Below are 18303 nucleotides of genomic sequence, written 5' to 3'. Positions count from 1 at the left end.
GGGGGGGGCGAGCAGGGCACTTAAGACAGGAGGCCCAGGGGAAGGGGGAGTGGGTATACAAGATTAAGTATACCTCCAAATATGACCAATTCGAGAAGGGACAAAATACTCTGTTCCTAGACTTCCCTCTTAATATATGATTGGCGTCACCTGTGTTGAACTATTTCATTTATAATAAAGGGATTTCAACACAAGTGCTTGCGATCATTAAAAGGAAGTCCGGGTAGAGAACATTTTGTCCCTCCTGGAGTGTTCTTGTTAACTGAGTGGTTTTTATGGATATAATATTTTGGGGTCATTCCAATTGGGTCCTGTCTTGCAGTAATCTAGCACTGTAATTTTATATTCAAATTTGAAACTAGCACTGCATTTTTTCAAAGAAAATTCACTGGTTTTTGTGCACACCCCCATAAACAAGTACAAAGCGGAGGAAAATAGAATCTAAATTTTAAAAGGTACAAATGTTGGGTCAAAGGGCCTGATTCAGATGTCATTGGAACAACATTGCCCGCATCAGGCTTTTACTCTCCCAGAGTGGAACTAACCTTATCATACACTCACTGGTCATCTCATGGCTGGACTACTGCAATGTTCTCTTTGCTCGCTCCCAACTGGCTCCTCTCCAATCTGCCCTTAACTCCTCAGCCAGGCCTTTCTTCCTCTCACGCTGCTCCACTTCAGCCACTCCCCTTCAACAAAATAAAATCTGCACTGGCTCCCATTCCCCTACAGAATCCTCTTCAAACTCCTCACACTCACATACAGGGCCATCTCTAATTCCACTGCTCCATTCATCTCCAACTTTATCTCCATTCATACTTCCTCCTAACCTCTTTGGTCGGCCGGCGATTGTCGACTCTCCGCCACCCTGATCATCGCTTCCCACGCTAAAGTTCAGGACTTTGCCCATGCTGCACCCCTTCAGTGGATCGCACTCCCTCGCTCCATTAGACTCTCCCCGACCTCGCAAAGCTTCAAACGGGCAGTGAAAACTCACCTATTCATCAAAGCGTACCCTTCAGATGCATAACTTAGTCCTGAGGCTTGTCCTCTGACCCCTGCCACACCACGTTGACCGTCTCTGCCTGCTTACATGCTGCCATCAACCCTCCTCCCTCCTGCTTGCACCTCATGTAATCGGTCTGTTGCCTCTTACTACTAGATTGTAAGCTCTTCAGAGCAGGGCCCTCTTCCCTCCTGTCATCTAAGCCCTCTTCTCTTCACATTTCACTCACAGCTCTCCCTTACTCAAACACTCAGTGTCCATCTTTGACCACCTGTCCCTAGTAGCACATTGATCAAGTCCTCTTTAAGCTGTAATGTGTATTGAACTGTGTGGCATTCATTTTTCCTGTAATCTATTTCTGTAATTTATTTACTATAATGTTATGTTTTGTCTCCCTGTACTGTTCCTTTGTACAGCGCTGCAAAACACTTGTGGCGCCCTATAAATAAAATAATAATAACCTTACCTCAAATATTGGTCATTTGCATCTCATGCCACAGATCCTTAGGGACCTGAATCAGGTACATAGTGCAGAACCTCAGGTACACCCCACCCAAAAATGTAATCTTGCCACGACTAGTCAACTGCCAATTCTAATTGGATACCACATTTCTTGGGTGCGAGCATTGTGGCGATGTATATAAGTTTTGTGATACAAACTAACTTTCACAAACTTGCACCTAATTTGTATGGACTCCTTAATCTTCAAAAATCTTTCTGAACATTTGCAGATCTAATTGAGTCTCTACTCACTGCACCGCTGCTCTTACTCTGCCAAGCAACCCCAACCTTGCCTCTCTACTCACCATATGCTCCATGCAGATGCTAATCTCTCCATCACTGTAGAATGCTCCATAGAAGCCGACAATATATGGGGAGTTACACTCATGGAGAACCTGCAGCTCTCTTATAATCTGGTTCCGGATTGCTGGCTTTATTTCCAGATGGATCAACTGCAAGAAGAAACAACTTGTGTCACAAAACAGGAGTGAACCATGGGCCGGATTTATAATTTCTGGGGGTTATTCGCACCTGATCGCTGCCATGCGATTATGCAGAGCCCTGCAATCAGATAGCCACTGACCAGACAGAGTGAAGACCAGCTTTGTGCAAGTCTGGGAATGGCTTGCGAAACTATCGCTGATTGTCGAACAGCTGCAGATCCATTTGCAACTCCCTCACCATGGAATGATATTGCCAGTGTAAACTGTGCAGAAATCTGACACTTCCACAAGTCTGCGATAGAGACCGGCTGATTGAGGCTGAAGCAGACGTCACACACGCTCACGCCTGCATTTTTCCTGATATCTGAAAATGTCCAGTTACCACCCGCAAACGTCAATTTCCTGTCAGTCAAACTGCGGCTGGTCTGAATAACACCCTTGATTTTGTCTACAATGCCCTTCCTGGACAGGGTCCAGGAAATGAATGCACATCTAGACTACAGGTGTGGATCAATAATTTAATGGTGGACAGTCATTAGGCTGACAGTCAGGCATAGGGTTCACTCTAGGGCCTTCATGGCTAATCTTGACAATCCAGATGTTTTTGAACTATACATCCCAGCATGCTCTGCATCAGATTTAGCATGGCCAAATAGCAAAACTGAAGCAGAGCATGCTAGGATGTGTAGTTCAACAACAGCTGGGGTGTCAAAGTTAGCCATCAAGGCTTTAGGGGCAGGGAGCTGACAAACATCAAAATTTAAATATGCCCTCCACCCTGATCAGCACCCAGGACCTAGTGAAGTGAACACTAATGCATCAAGTCGACATGTACAAAAGAACGACAGATGAAGGTCAACTTTGATAAAGGTCAACAGGTTCAGAATATCAACATGACAATGGTTGACAATTTAATTTTGATTTTTTGTATATGTAATGTAATGTTATGTGACTACCATCAGTACAAAAGTGTACCCTCACAGGTTTGTCATGGTCGCCATATGCTGGGCAATATGAATCGCTTCACTCGCTAGTGGTTACGATTCCCAATAGATGTCCGCGTGAATAGTAAATAAAAATGTAGCTAAAATGTGAAAACTCCCAAACCATGTGTTGACCGTTTATGACTTTATTTTGTCCCTGCTTATTCAATGTTTTTCCTGCGAATCCACATCTTTTTCTGCAGAAACAGACGCTAATCCACAAATTTAGCGGCCGTTTCCACAAATGTAGATTCAGTTTTTCAAAGAGCCACAACTGTAAACGCGAATCCTGGTAGTTTTCCTGGAGAAAAACGGCCGGGATTGAATAGTGAAATCTCCTTCTGAAAATCGGAAAGAAGTGGAAACATTGAATATATCCAATTGTAAAGCGCAACGGAATATGCTGCGCTATATAAGAAACTGTAAATAAAATAAATAAATAAATATATACAGCTCTTCTTGGAAGAGATGTGGCCCTTGCAAACTTCGACTTAAGTCTTTTGGCCCTCAAACTGACTTAGAGAGAATGGCAATGTCCCACCTTTCTAGCCATGATTAAACTGGAGGGTTTGTGGGAAACCTTAAAGACCACTCCACCATTGCCGGCACCAAGCTCTGAAACTTTCTCAAAGTCATCGTCCTTCAGCTCTCCAACTTTCTGCTTCTGAGTGAGGAATGCTTCCAGCCTCTTCCTCTGCTGCTCGTCTAGTTCCAACTCCTCCAACTTCTTCTGCAGGGCCTCAAGGTTTGTTCTGAGAGGATGGAAGCAAATGACAAAATCAGGGAAAATCCTGGAAACGCATGTCAGTCCAGTCATTGCAGATAACAAAAGATATGATATGAAGTACAAAAGAAAAAAAAAATTCTACATTATAATGTCATAAACAATATTTCCTCCTATACAGTTCTGAAATACTGTCTAATATGATTTGTGGCTAGAATTATTTTGGTAAATTTTTTTTTTTTTGTGGGTGCATTGCAATTTTAGCCCTTTTTCATTCCAGAACATACAGTTTTCAGGCAAATACATATAGGAATCGGGAAAAGTTCCTGGACCTATGTGTTTTCATGTCCGTAACGTCGAATACTGGGCACTGTTGGGGGAATTTATTTTAGGACCTCAACGGGTCCCAAAAAAAAAAATCCTTGATAGGTGCATCAGGCTGCCTTCAGGGCTAACTGGGTAGCTCTGGGGGATCATTTAGAGCACAATAAATTACATTTCAATGAGCAATTGGATTCCACCTAAAAGTTGGGAAGCACTCACCACACTTGAAATGCAGTTAAAACATCGCTGTGGGTTTAATAATTTACAGAAATTTTGAGTCTTGATATATTCATTTTACATAGTTACATAGTAGGTGAGGCTGAATAAAGACTTGCGTCCATCTAGTTCAACCTATGTTTATAGTCGCTTATCCCTTGTTGTATAGTATGTTATGATATTTTAAAGACAGATTTTGTTACTTATTCGTACCCATGGATGTTTTTAACCAATAAATGTTTATCCAACCTTATTTTAAACATATGACTGACTGTAAAGAAATTTATTCTTACAGATGAACAAAATCTTTTTTCTTCTAATCTAAACTCATGCCCTCGCGTCCTAGATTCCTTTCTAGTAGAAAAAAGGGTGTTTGACAGTTCCTTATATTATCCCCTAATATATTTATACAAAGTTGAGCATATCCCCCCTTAAACGTCTTTTCTCTAGTGTAAATATAGGCCCAAATTGTTTAAGCTTTCCTCATAGTTTAAATTCTCCATTCCCCTAATAAGCTTTGTTGCTCTTCTTTGGACTTTTTCTAATTCTATGATGTCCTTTTTATAGTGCGGGGCCCAGAACTGCACTGCGTATTCGAGGTGCGGTCTAACCAATGATTTGTACAGAGGCTTAATTACTTTTGAGTCCCTAGTTTCCATGCCCCTTTTAATACATGCAAGAAATTTGTTGGCCTTTTTTGTTGCCATATTACATTGAGCACTACACCCCAGTTTGTTGTCTATTTGGACTCCTAGATCCTTTTCGAGTACTGATTTACCCAATTCATCCCCACTTAGGTTATAACTAGCACACTGGTTATGTCTCCCAAGGTGCATGACCTTGCATTTGTTCACATTGAACCTCATCTTCCACTTTTTTGCCCGCTCATCTAGATTGTCAAGATCATTTTGAAGCGTGGTGACATCTTCTGATGATTTAATAACTCTGCTCAGTTTTGTATCGTTCGCAAAGATGGATACATTGCTGAGTAACCCCATCCCAATATCGTTAATAAAAATGTTAAATAAAATGGGCCCAAGAACCGAACCCTGTGGCACTCCACTTAGTACTGGTATCATATTATATATGGCACTGTTCATGACCACTCTTTGTTCTCTATTACACAGCCAGTTCCCTACCCATCTACAGATATTTGCCCCTAATCCCATGTCCTCCATTTTATTTATCAACCTCTTGTGTGGTACTGTGTCGAAGGCTTTAGCAAAATCTAGGAAAATCACATCTACAGCGTTTCCATTATCAAGGTTTTTGCTAACCTCTTCATAGAAACCAAGTAGATTAGTTTTGCATGAACGATTTTTCACGAACCCATGCTGGTTATGACTGAGTAAACTATGAAGGTCTAAATATTCATGGAAACCATCTCTTAAAAATCCTTCAAATAGTTTACCCACTATTGATGTTAAACTAACAGGTCTGTAATTAGCGGGATCCTCCTTTTTGATGCCTCAAAATTATTAAAAACACACAGCGATGTTTTAACTGCACTGTGAGATTCCTTTGCTGCTAAAACCAATGGGTGCTGCCCCTTTGAACTGGTCTGTATGAAAATTTTGGGCTGTGCACCGCGGTAGCTGTTGAATTGATTTACAAGGAGTGTGTGTGTGTGTGTGTGTGTGTGTGTGTATGTATATATATATATATATATATATATATATATATATATATATATATATATATATATAAATAATCTATCTGACAAAGAAAACAATTGAATATGTTGTCATAGGCATATTTATATTGGGTATAGAGTGTGTGGTGCACAGGGGCCCCACACAGCAACACTGTGGAACTCAACAGGAAAATTATGTTTTGTGCATGCAAAGATTTTTTTTTTTTTTTACAGTGAAGCCAGGTGAAGAGGAGGGGCCCCAAAGGAGTCTGCACGTGGGCCCCCTCCTCTCTATAAGCACCCCTGGTATATGTGATACCTTTTTGTACTTCTCAAAAAGGATTCCTATAACCTGGTGATCAGAAACAATTTGTTTCACGATAACCCTGTGTGTAGTAAGAACCTCTGTAAGGCATCACAGGACACAGTGAAAAGGTCTCATTGATGGAACCTAAGAAGTTCATCCAAGGGAGAGCACAATGGTCTCTAAGTTTCTAATTACAACATAACAGGTTTGTCACAATGGGCCTTATTCAGAGTGAGAGGGAAATGCGACTACCAGTGTTGATTTTTTTTATGAATGTGCATGCGCTGTACCTGTAATAGAGCTCAGATCAGGGCTGGAATGAGCATGCTTAGGAACTCAAAGTATATAAAGGGCGTGGTGAGGGTGTGCATATGCAAAGTGCTGCTACTGTACAATGGCCAGCACACATAGGTGTGCTGCAGGTGCTCTTACCTGGTGCAAATGCAGCAGTGATGATGTCAGTGTCTGATTGGTCACACACATTAAAAGTCACAACATTTAATACAAGCGTATTGAAACGTCTACAGCGGGGTTCTACAAGTCACATAGCCATGTGCAATGCAGGGCCAGATAAAGGACCACATGGGCCAGAGAATGAAAAAAAATCAAGGCCTACTTATAAGAGAAGTAGAGGAGGCAAGACTGGTGCTGTGTGCGTGGGTGTGGCAAGAGCCATGAGGGCGTATAAAGCCCATATTCCATCAGTTCCAATATCTCCCTGAAGGAATAGAACTAGCGCTAATTACTGCCAAAGTCAATCTGCAGAAATTCACAAGAACAGGGGAAAATCTGCAAACCCAATAACAACTGGGAAATAAATACATAACAGGCAGTGGTTTATCTATAATAGGTACAGTGTGTGAGGCGCACACAGACCCCCCGGGTCCAGGGGTGGGTCAAACCACACGCTCTACCCATTTGTCTAGTACTCTCCTTCTTCCGAGTCCAGTGTCTGGTGCAGCAATCCTGCAAAATCACCGGGAACACGGCACAGTGGGCATTTCCCTGGTGTTTCATGCATGTGCAGTAGGAGAATTGGCAGGAGAAAGGACTGCCGTGCAATTTCTGCAAAGACCTGCTCATGTGCAGCGGGCACAAGACTCTATCACCGTCACTCAGAATGACTATGCTGAATATGCCTCTGAAAACAGGAACGGACGGGTGAATAAAGCCGCAGCTAGATTACAATTCAACAAACAAACAATGGGCCTGATTCAGACTCAGTTGCAGTTTAGCAAAATTTCACAAAACGGCAACTGCCAGTGGTAGTCTGCAGTGGGGCACCCCATACAGGACACATCCGCCCTTCTAGCTAGGTTCCTCCTTGCAATGTGCCCTGCGATTTAGCAGCAATAATAAGCATATTTATAGCACCAATGTCAGTAACATAATAATAATAGGTACCATGAGAAAGTCATACTGTAGGTCAAAGTCATTACTGTGACTTCTCCCCTCAGAGAGGTTACAGCAGATAGCCCTTGAGAATGTGGTCCTTTTGCATGTGATATATCATGTGACCTCAAGATGAGCAGCAGGTCCGACTCTGATGTGAAAGGGACCGCGCATTGGATCGGATGTCAAACACATGGGATGTGGCCATTTTTCTTGGTTTGATCAGTCGAAATCGGTTGAAAAGTGACCAAATAGGAATAGTGTATAGCCAGCTTTAGGGTCTCATTTACCAAAGAGACAATCCCTGTAGCACTAACTAAAAGAGGTTAGGTCTCCCTGTCCAGGAGGGGTGAGAGCAGAAATCCACAAGTCGGACAACAGCACGCCATTGGAATAGCTTCGGGAGCTACCTCCCAGCACTATTCACATTACGCTGAATAGAATCAACCCAATTGAGGCTTATTGATGCCATGAGGGGAATTCAATTGCCGGTGAGTACCAAACATCAGAGCAAGATTGTAAGAATTCAAACAAGTCGCTACCAGTTGAATTCCCCCCTTTGAATACAGAACATGTATACATTGTTGGAGTTAATATTCATAATATTGTTACAATGTACAATAAAACTCATATTACACAACTAAAATGCTCCAAATTCAGATAGTATAGGAGCAGTCTGTGCATACATTTATGTGTTGTCATTTAAATAAAACTTGTGTTAAAGATTGACCAATGCACTTGAATACCATTGTCTGTTCTATCCAACCATTAACTGTAATGTGTTCGTAACGTGTACTGCAAGAACTCGCTGTGAATCTATGGGGGTTATTCTGGTTCACTCGCAAAGGCAAACTCCTTCTCAAATGGACAAAACCATGTGCACTGCAGGGGGGGTAGATGTAACATGTGCATAGAGAATAAGATTTGGGTGGGGTTTTTACTTCAAAGTGAGATCTATATTGCAGTGTAAAAATAAAGCAGCCAGTATTTACCCTGCACAGAAACAACATAACTCACCCAAATCTAAATCTCTCTGCACATGTTACATCTGCCCCCCTGCAGTGCACATGGTTTTGTCCATTTGAGAAGGAATTTCTCTTTGCGAGAGAACCAGAATAAGAGCCTATGTCTACAGTCATACAAAAGCATGTGCAGCTAGAGACTTGTGTATGCCAAATCTGTATGGTTCACAAAAAGAGGTTTGGTTTTTTTATGAACCCAAGTTGCGATCAGGAGGTAGAAGTGTGAAGCAGTGATATGGGAGGAGAAGTGATAAAGTGCCTTGTACTTTATCACCGGCCAATCAGCTCCTGACTGTTAAGTTACAGGCTGGGTTTAAAAAAGGGACAGTTAGGATCTGATTGGCCGCTGATAAAGTACCAGGCACTGTATAACTTCTCCCTTATCACCGCTTCCTACTTCTACCCTGCTGAACATCATCCAATAGAATTTGGGAAGGGTAGATAAGACACCTGCTAATTAAAAGGCATGGAGTTACTAATGGTTAGGACTAGATTTATACCCCGTTCTTAATGCTAGGCAAATTCCCGGGTCAAACATGTCAAGTCAAGCATGTTACCAGATAGGGAGGTCATTTGGTCTACAGCATGATGGTCAACAGTCATTAGGTCGAATGGGTCTAGGTCGAAAGGTCATTCGTTTGACAGTCAAAAGGTCAACATAGGGGTTTTCACTGTTTTTTTGACCCAAGTGCCGACAGGCGGTATATCATGCCCTACCATCCACTAGGGCATGGTGGGAGAATAAAATAGTGTGCTGAGCGTAGCGAGGCACTGTGCCCAAAGCATTCGAGAGCGCAGCGGTACACTTTAAACTGTGTCCATGTCGACTGTGTTGACATTCGGGTCAAAAAACAGTGAAAAACCCCATGTCGACCTTTTGACTGTCAACCTAGGCACTGTCAAACGAATGACCTGTCGAACTAATGGCCTTATGACCTTTTCCCATGTCGACCTAATGACTATCGACCATCATGCTGAAGACCAGGCATGTCCAACCTGTGGCCCTCCAGCTGTTGTGAAACTACACATCCCAGCATGCCTTGCCATAGTTTTAGTATTCCCTAATAGTAAAACTATGGCAAGGCATTCTGGGATGTGTAGTTTCACAACAGCTGGAGGGCCTCAGGTTGGACATGCCTGCTGTAGACTAAATGATCCCAACCCCCGGGTAGAGCTGCTTCACTCGGTAATTTGCCTAGCCGTAAAAACAGGGATCCGGCGATGCAGTCCCCCTGCATTTAAATGCTGGGTAAAAGCTGGGTAGTTCACACTAGCAGTGCGAACATAGTATTAATCAACATGCTGCAAATGTCTGTATCCAGCTTCCGCATCAAGGGTGAAATGTAATAGGGTGAGAGAATCAGAAAGTGAGAGATTTGGTAAGAAACCTCCAGTTTCTTTAAAGCGGCAATCATTTACACTGCAAACCAAACTGGGTTTTCACCCCAAGTGTCTCCCGTAAATAGAAAATCCGGTAATTCTGTGAGTGTGTGTCTGAAGTGATTTGAAAAATAATTTGAGGATTTAAAGATTAAAGTAGAAAAATTCAGATTCACTGAGGATCAATTCAAGTGAAATAAACGTTTTCTGATGCCATGATACACGGCCTAAATCTGATTCATACTCTAGGCCGATAACCACACAAACAGCAGCTGTATTCCTCTGCGCATGTACCTGAGCCACATACTTCCCAATTTGTTTTTTTGGGTTTCAGAATAAATTTGGGCACACGTCAGCAGAAATGTGAGGAGTGTTCCAGGGTGGAGACTGGATGGCACAGAGAAGTTGGGGTTTATTTACGAAGATAGGAGTTCTAGTGAATATGGGTTGTTGCTATGGGCAATCAATCAGATTCTATTATTTTCTAGAAAGTGTTAAATAAATAAGAGGTAGATTCTGATTGGCTGCCCATATCAAACATCCCATCTTCACTAGAACACCCATCTTAGTAAACAAACCCTGTTGTGTCTTATGGAAGTGTTGATGAAAGCAGTTGCGTTTAAAGATGCCCAAACTGTGGAAACTGAACCCACCACACAGCAGGTGCAAGTTTTAGGGTTCTTCAAAATTTGCACCAGCTGGTGTGCACCCTGCACATTTGGAAGTACAGCTATACACCAGGAAAGGACTCTGTAGCAGGATTAGCATAAAGTCACAGACGCGGGATTAGCATAAAGCCACAGGAGTTTAAGAAACTTAAACACGTAAAAGTATTTCTAAAGGGTTTGTTTTTTTCTGTCTTGGAATAGTATACCCCACTAATGATGGCAGACATTTAACAGAGCATAGCGGTTGTGCTGTCACAGATATGCATACATTCAAAATAGACAACTGGCGTTGCCAATGGCAACCGACACATTTTGTTCAGTATTATCTAGGGTGCAATGAAGAAAAATAGCTAGAAACAGATTAGATGCGATGAGCACCACCACCCATTGTCTTTTTTAGAACGGGCAGGACTACCATTGGTGCAGCAGGTGCAATGCACTGGGGTTAGGGATGCCAATCCCAGGCATTTTTTTAGATCCTGGGATCCAGGATTGAAAAATGCTCAATCCCGGGATTCCCGGGATCGTCATCCCTAGTTAGCAGCCGTGTTCCCATACCAAGCCCAACACCAGCCGACCTGCACATTTACTTACGTTGGCGAGCGGGTGGCCGGCCAGGAGTGGAGCAAACATCAGTGGGTTCGGAAGTGCACCGTGCCTCCGGGCGCGTGCACGTCCTCAGCAGTTGGAGAAGGGGTGGGCAACGCCACCATCGGATGGCAGCAACAGAGAGTGGGCGGGCACAGTTACAGGATGGCAGCAGAGTGGGTGGTGTGGCCTGCGCAGGGTGACCTCTTATGGTTATGCTGCGCAGGCCGCAAGCCGGGGGTCAGAACAGCCGGACAGCGTCTGAGCATGTGCTCAGACGCTGACCAGCATTAGACTGCTCATGCGCAGTCTAATCCAGAAATCCCGGGGATTGAAATCCCAGACTTTTTGGAGCCAAATCCCAGGATCCCGCCGATCCCGGGATTGGCCACCCTAATTGGGGTGCCTGAGGGATAAGGGGCCCACTGCTGCCCCTGTCACCTACTGCTATGTTGCATATTGACAACTTGGGTTGTGGTGGAGCATAAATTATATTTTAGCACATGGGCTCACCACCTACAAGTTCCGCCACTGTGTGGAGTCCTTCTCCTACAGTAAAACAACGTTCACATAATTGTGGATTCCAGCTTTGCAATGTATAGTGCATCCGTGCGTACAGGACAGCCGACCACTTCCTCCATGTCCGCAAGGTGACTTTGGCAATTAATAAATACTCCATGCTTGCAAATGGCTGCTGGCTTAGCATTTACAGTCATGGGGTAGATTTACTAACCTACTTGGTTTTCCACGCCTCCAAATATTGATGATTTTTACCGACGCTTTCCTGTGGACATGGGCCAAAATTATTGTAATTTGAAGTAAAGTAAAAATGCAAGAACTCAGTTTAACTCCTACAAAACATCTGTAACTGAAAGAATTTAACATATATAAGAATATTGTACAATATAATGAACTGGAGTAAAGATGCTGTTTATGCTATATGTAAATGAGTTTTCTATGGTAAATAAATCTTTGCTGAAAGGTTTAGTGAAGTGCAGTATAGGGGTCAATTCAATTAGGAATTATTTCCATAGTGCAAAATTGCAAATTGTTTTCTTATTTAATTGCAGAGTGCACCCGATAGTTTTCAGGCACTACAGCAATGTCGCACATTTTTTCTTCAGTGCACAAACTGGGTGCAGAGAATGAAAAAGTGGACAGATCGTAGGCAGCCACCAGTAGCACCATGTTGACATTGCTACTCACAGAGTAGCAGTCGAAGGACTCAAAAGGCCATCTCCCCTCCAACAGTGGAACCGTTCTTCCTCCCTTGGGGCTCCTCCTGGGTTTTGCCCAGAACTGGAACATTGAGTGGAGTGGAGGCAGACGGGCTCCCTCAGTCTGCTGGAGGTCTGCGGCCTGGGGCCTACTGGACGGAAATCTCCTCTACTGTCCCAGCCGGGTGTCGCAACCAGGTGTTGCAGCCGCGGCTGGGGATCCTGCTGGGGTGGAATGTACCCGGTGGTCTTCATCGAGGGGATCCTTCCGTCCAATGGTGGTCGCCTCATCTGGCGGTAATCCCAGGGCCGAGGCACCGCCGGGGGGGGTCGCCGCGTCCTGCGCCGGAGACACTCAGCAGTCTCCTCTGCACACTCCGTCCTACCTCCTCCTCCCCTCCGTCCACCTCACTTCTCCGGGGGCCGAGGATGGGAGATCGGAGCTCCATGTCCATGCGACCATCCACTGCCCCCCACCGGACATGTCATAAGAATGTCTAATCTGTAATTTGATGCCTTTTGGAGGTTTTTCCATCTTTCCTTGGCTTCTTTTTGCATATTAAAATGAATTTTTGCCTGGGGTGCCCAAACTTTTGATCCCCACTGTATGTTCCAATTGTAAATGCAACAGAACATGCTAACACTACATAAGGAATAGTTCATGAATAAACAAATGATACAGAAGGCTTATAGTTGCCATAAGCAAAAGGTGACAAAATGTTACCTCCATGTGCCTGGTAATTCATCTGAAAAGGTGCACCAGTGGTCCTGCACTATTGGCAAATGTAATAGCGGAGTTCAGCTGCGGTGCAGGACGCCGGACGAACTCTGAGGTTTTTTTTCAAGAGGCAATCATTTACAAGGCATGGTTTTGCCTTGTGAATGAATGCCCCTGTAAAAAAAGGCCCCCAAATTATACATTTGGCCCCATGAGGAATCCTACCCCCCCCCCCCCCCCCCCAAGAACTGACAAGATGGGAAAGAGAAGTGTGTCTTCTTATATCCAGTGCAGCCCCACAACAATTTCTTAAAGGCATAGAGGTATCAAAAGTGGTAGTGATCCTATGCGATCAGTAATTCCACTTCAAGTGTCAGTTTGTTGATGATCACCAAGGGGGGGGGTATTCTCTGACAGGTGGAAATATTGGCACACACCTACTCAATGTGGCTGCGGATCGGCGAAAAACAGCCACAAATTCCACAATTTAGCAGACCTTTTTTTTTTTTTAAGCCGAATCTGCATTGGCGGAAATGGTTGCTAAATTGTCACACCCTGCCTGGTGGTCAGCATCCTGCCCTAATAACCCGACCATGACCTAAACTAATATAGTGCTCCCAAAATGTGTATTCTGTATGACAAATGCCCTCTCATGATAAAACTACTGCACAAGCCTGTAAATAACTAGCCAGGGTCTGCGCTAAGCATTTGGTTGTGCGGAGACAGAATGAGGTCCAGTGTATGTGACACGTTCCTTTACAACTGTGGTCTCTGTAGACAATAAGGCTGCGCAAGGCCTTATGTCGACACATGAAAATGTCAACATGTCTAAGGTTGACAGGGTCAAAAGGTCGCAATCATTGGGAAGGTTGACATTTAGTTTTTCTGGGGGTTTTGTCCCTAATGTCAACATGCACACCAAAAAAGTGTACAGTGTCCCCTTGCATGGCTCCCCACTATTATAGTCTCCATGCCCTAGTGGATGGTAGGGCATGATATACCGCCTGTCGACGCGCATGTCTGCAAAGAAAAAAAATAATAATTAAAAACCTATGTTGATCTTTTGACTGTCGACCTAATGCTTGTGTCAATCTAAGGCCTGTCGACGTTAATAGTGTATACCAGTAGGAGTATATGATGTGGTGTACCTGGAGACACCTAATTCCATCTGCATAGGTCTTTTGAGAACAAAGCAAGCTCTTGCATAGCCTGAGATGGGGCCTACTAGGGGGATGTAGAACTGTAAGGATCAGAAGCACTCTCTACTATACCTTTTCCACCGGTCTAAAAACCCATGTTTTTGCTAAGTTGGCCCAGGACTCAGTTCAGTGGAAAAGGCTACAAGGAAAAAATCCCGGGTCTAGTGACTTTTTTTTCCTGGGACACAAATTTTTTCCTGGGACACGAACAGGGGTTTTAGCGTGTAAAACACAGGTGACGAGCAGTGGAAACGGCTGTTACCCGGGTTTTTGAAATCCAAAAGCCGCTGATTGGTCCTTCCAGGGCGGTGGCTCCTGATGTAATCAGCCAGAGACCTTGTGGAGACGGGAATGCTGGAGAGAGGCTGTGTTTATGAGTCACTTTGTGGTAAGAGTGGTCAATTTTTCTGCTTTATGTGGTCTGACCCCACGTAGACTGCCAAAAACTCAGAGTAAAGGCCCCCATACACAGGTCCAACTTATCCCATGCACAGGTCCCTTCAACTTCCCTGGCAGCTTTCCGAGAGGGCTACATATTTATTTGGAACTTGATTTGGCACATTTTTTACATGTGATAAATCACAGGGAGCTGGCGGGGGGAGTTCAAGTTCTAAAAAAGCATCAGTGATGGCTGACCTTGACACTCCAGCTGTTGTTGAACTTCACATCCCAGCATGCCCTGCTAAAAAAAACTGATGCTGGGATGTGTACTTCAACGACGGCTGGAGTGTAAAGGTTAGCCACCACTGCGATAGATCATATGTGCTGCACATATGATCTGCAGAATCTGATCTGAAGCGCACGGGAATGTGCATCAGATCCAGCCACGACCAATTTGGGCCGATTTCACTCGCTATATCGGAATTGTGTATCAGCACCGTTAGGTAATTCTATGGTTCTGCCTTTTTATTCCTTTTGATTTACTGAAGATAATCTGTGCATTCCGTAAATGTCTTTCTTGTTTATATACTTTTGTTTTCCTTATCATTAACCTTGGAAATATTTTCACAATAAATCCTAAAAAATGTATTATGGGCCCTACACGCATAGCAATGTGTGTAGGGAGACCTAGCTATGCTAGGTTGGGCTGTGCTGCGCCGCTATCGCATAGCACACAGAGCTGACAGCCCACACACAGAGCGAGCTGTCAGCTCTGTGTGCTAAGCGAGCAGACAGCGCCAGTGTTCTCCGGTGGGAGAACCCTGCCGATGCCGAGATTGATGGACACTGTCCATCAATCTCGGCCAGCGATAAAGACGCGCGGGCCGAGAGCATTGCTGCCGATATAGTCCCCACACACACATCGATGTGAGGGCATTTTCTAAGCGACTTTGCCAAACTAAGCAAAATCGCTTAGAAAATGCCTTAATATCGGCATGTGTGTAGGCCGTATTAGCCTAATCTCTGTGCTCTATGAATTCATGTGCCTGGAAAAGACACTGCTACATATCTGTAATAACCGTGGATTCTTATGATTTAAGTGTCTGGCGTTCGAAATATCGAAATTTTAACATTCCTCATGTTCTCAGCTTAAGACCCACGTCAGGTTGGAATATATATATATATATATATATATATATATATATATATATATATATATATATATATATATACATACATACACACAATGAACTTTTTGTAGAACACGGGTGCCCCCATCTCTCTACTTGCCAGAGTTGAGACCTAAAAGTCGCTACTCTTAAGACGGCAATATACAGTAGTAATAATAATAATAATTAAAAAAAAAGAGGAGGTACTGCATCAGAACCAGCCGCACTGTCCCAAAAGTCTCCCCAGCATCCATTGTTGCCGGTGGTGAGAAGTGGGCATTTTACTTTCGCCGATGAGCAGGACTCCTAATCCACCGTTTTAAAGGTATATGTGGATGACACGTGCCAGTCGTCCTCTGGAGTAAAAGGGGCTATAGGAACCTTCTAGTGTCACCATTAATGAGTATCTTAAATATACGGTGCCACAAGGGCTCCTAAGCTCTGACATATGGGTTGCATAAGTGCAAACAAGAACATAATTTACAGTGCTCAAATGACATGCTTATGAAGTGGATAGAGTATAGTGAGCCCCTTACCATATAATAAACATTTCTTTTTTTTTTTTAACACTGGAAATATACACTAAGGACAGTATTCAATGCTCCCGATTCACCATTTTGTTATTTTCTGGCGAAACAGGTTGTTTTCACTCTCTGCAGTGAATCTTTTTTCGCCGAAAGCAAACAGTGAATGCCGGACAGTTCTCAGTTTCATGCCCGCTGCAATTCTCTGGTGTATTTCAATGGGGATTTCACTGTGATTCGCCGAGAGTGTATTCAATGCTAGGCTGGAGAACTGCTTTCAGCATGATTTTCGCCGCGATTCACAGTTTTTTTTTTTTTCCCTTCACCCCCACAGTGTCCGGCGCAGACAGGGAGGCTTCCATCTCCCTGCCTTCCGCCGTCCCCCGGCTACCTGCAGCATTCGCCGCGGGGGTTAAAAGTCACCGAATGTGCAGTGAATCCTAAACAAGATTCCCTGCACACAGCGATATCTCTCATTGAATACCTGCCTATAACTTGATCTCTTGGTTCTCCAGCAATTAGACTGCATATCTCTTCCAAAATCCCAAAGCTCTTTTTACAATGATTTTGGATGAGGGGTTGCCGGCTGTACCAGAATCTGTATCAAAAAACTGTTCAAATGCACTTGATTAGCAGTCATGCAAAGGTAAATAATTATTTATTTACTGTCAAAATTGTGCACATCACAGTATAATGCAAGTAATGCCCTGAATGGCAATGAGATTCATATGCAAACTAGTGGAAGTCCATTCAAATCGATGGTTATTTAAAAAGAAAAAAAAAACCTCATATCAAACAAATTCAAAGACTTTAGTAAAGACAATACTTTGAGTGCAACCCTTGGCGGCAGATAACCTAATTGCATCTTCTTACTGCAACACAATCCTCTGATCTTGCTCAAAATATGGCAACATTGACCATACCAGGTATATCCTGAATCTTATACATTGTTAATGCAACCATTTACTAGTATATGTCGCTTGGAGTCAGCAGAATGCATGGTGAGGTGTGCAGCAGCCCTTTATGTTCTCTGTACAAAGGGACCGATTCAGGATCACTTGCAGTCATCCGAATTCGGCTCCTGCCACAATGGGCGGGGTTTACGCATGTGCAAACCCCAACAGCAAACGGCAGCGGCAAGTTACACATTTGATGGGCTGTTCACAGCGGGGAGGGAGGGCAGGTGGCGGCGCTGGGCCATGGGAATACTCTGCGTATTATGGGCGGATATTTATTTCAATGAGTGCGATATACAAGGTTACTTTTGCCTGAACCGCAGCTGGAAAGCCCAGGACTTTATGGAGGGGGGGCAATAAAAATACAGTGTCATCATGTAATAGGTCTCAAGGTCATGTAGAATATTTCACAGGCTGTAACAGACAAACATTGGGGGTTTATAACTTGCACAGTCTAGCAACCATTTGAGAAGACCCCACATCAGGATTTTTGTCCCACATCTGACCAGTCTGGGAGTCTAATGAGAAAAAAAAATACTACAAGCTCAATCCGCGGCATGTCCAGTAGTGTCTATGTGGTACCTCCGCAGGGGGCATGGCTAAGCTGCTCTGCATGAATCTGCTCCTGCGCTGTGCTGTATGTTTAACCCTTTGAGTGCCAAGTGAATTTGACAAAATAGGTGTGAAAATTGCCACTCAATCATTTGTAACCATCATAATGAACTGTAATGTTTACCTTATAAAGGTTTTTTTTTTTTTCTTTCTTGAATTTATATAACAAATGTGAGCGACGCTGAGTGTGCAGTCCGTGGCTGATGCAAATAACCCACTGTGCATTCTAGGATTGGGACATCAGACCGGTGATCCTGTATACCCCTTGCGAAAAAAAGGGCACCAGGGCACGTGCCCCCCCACTCCCCATAAATCAGCTCTGGTCTGACCTGTGTAACCT

General features: G+C 43.7%; 1 protein-coding gene across 1 annotated transcript in view; it reads right to left on the bottom strand.

Moving 5' to 3' along the window:
- The window catches only part of MAP2K1 (mitogen-activated protein kinase kinase 1), a 35156-nt gene that overhangs the window by 13682 nt on the left and 3171 nt on the right, over positions 1-18303 (bottom strand). The window contains exons 2-3 of the mRNA XM_083184361.1: positions 3475-3685; positions 1813-1959 (exon numbers count right to left, since the gene is read on the bottom strand). Coding sequence (XP_083040487.1) covers positions 1813-1959; positions 3475-3685 — 358 coding nt within the window. The remainder of the gene's footprint in view (positions 1-1812; positions 1960-3474; positions 3686-18303) is intronic.

This window comes from Crinia signifera, chromosome 4, assembly GCF_055691185.1.
Source record: "Crinia signifera chromosome 4, ASM5569118v1, whole genome shotgun sequence".
NCBI lineage: Eukaryota > Metazoa > Chordata > Amphibia > Anura > Myobatrachidae > Crinia > Crinia signifera.
Note: the sequence above shows the minus strand (reverse complement) of the source record. Positions and strands in the feature narration are given on the sequence as shown.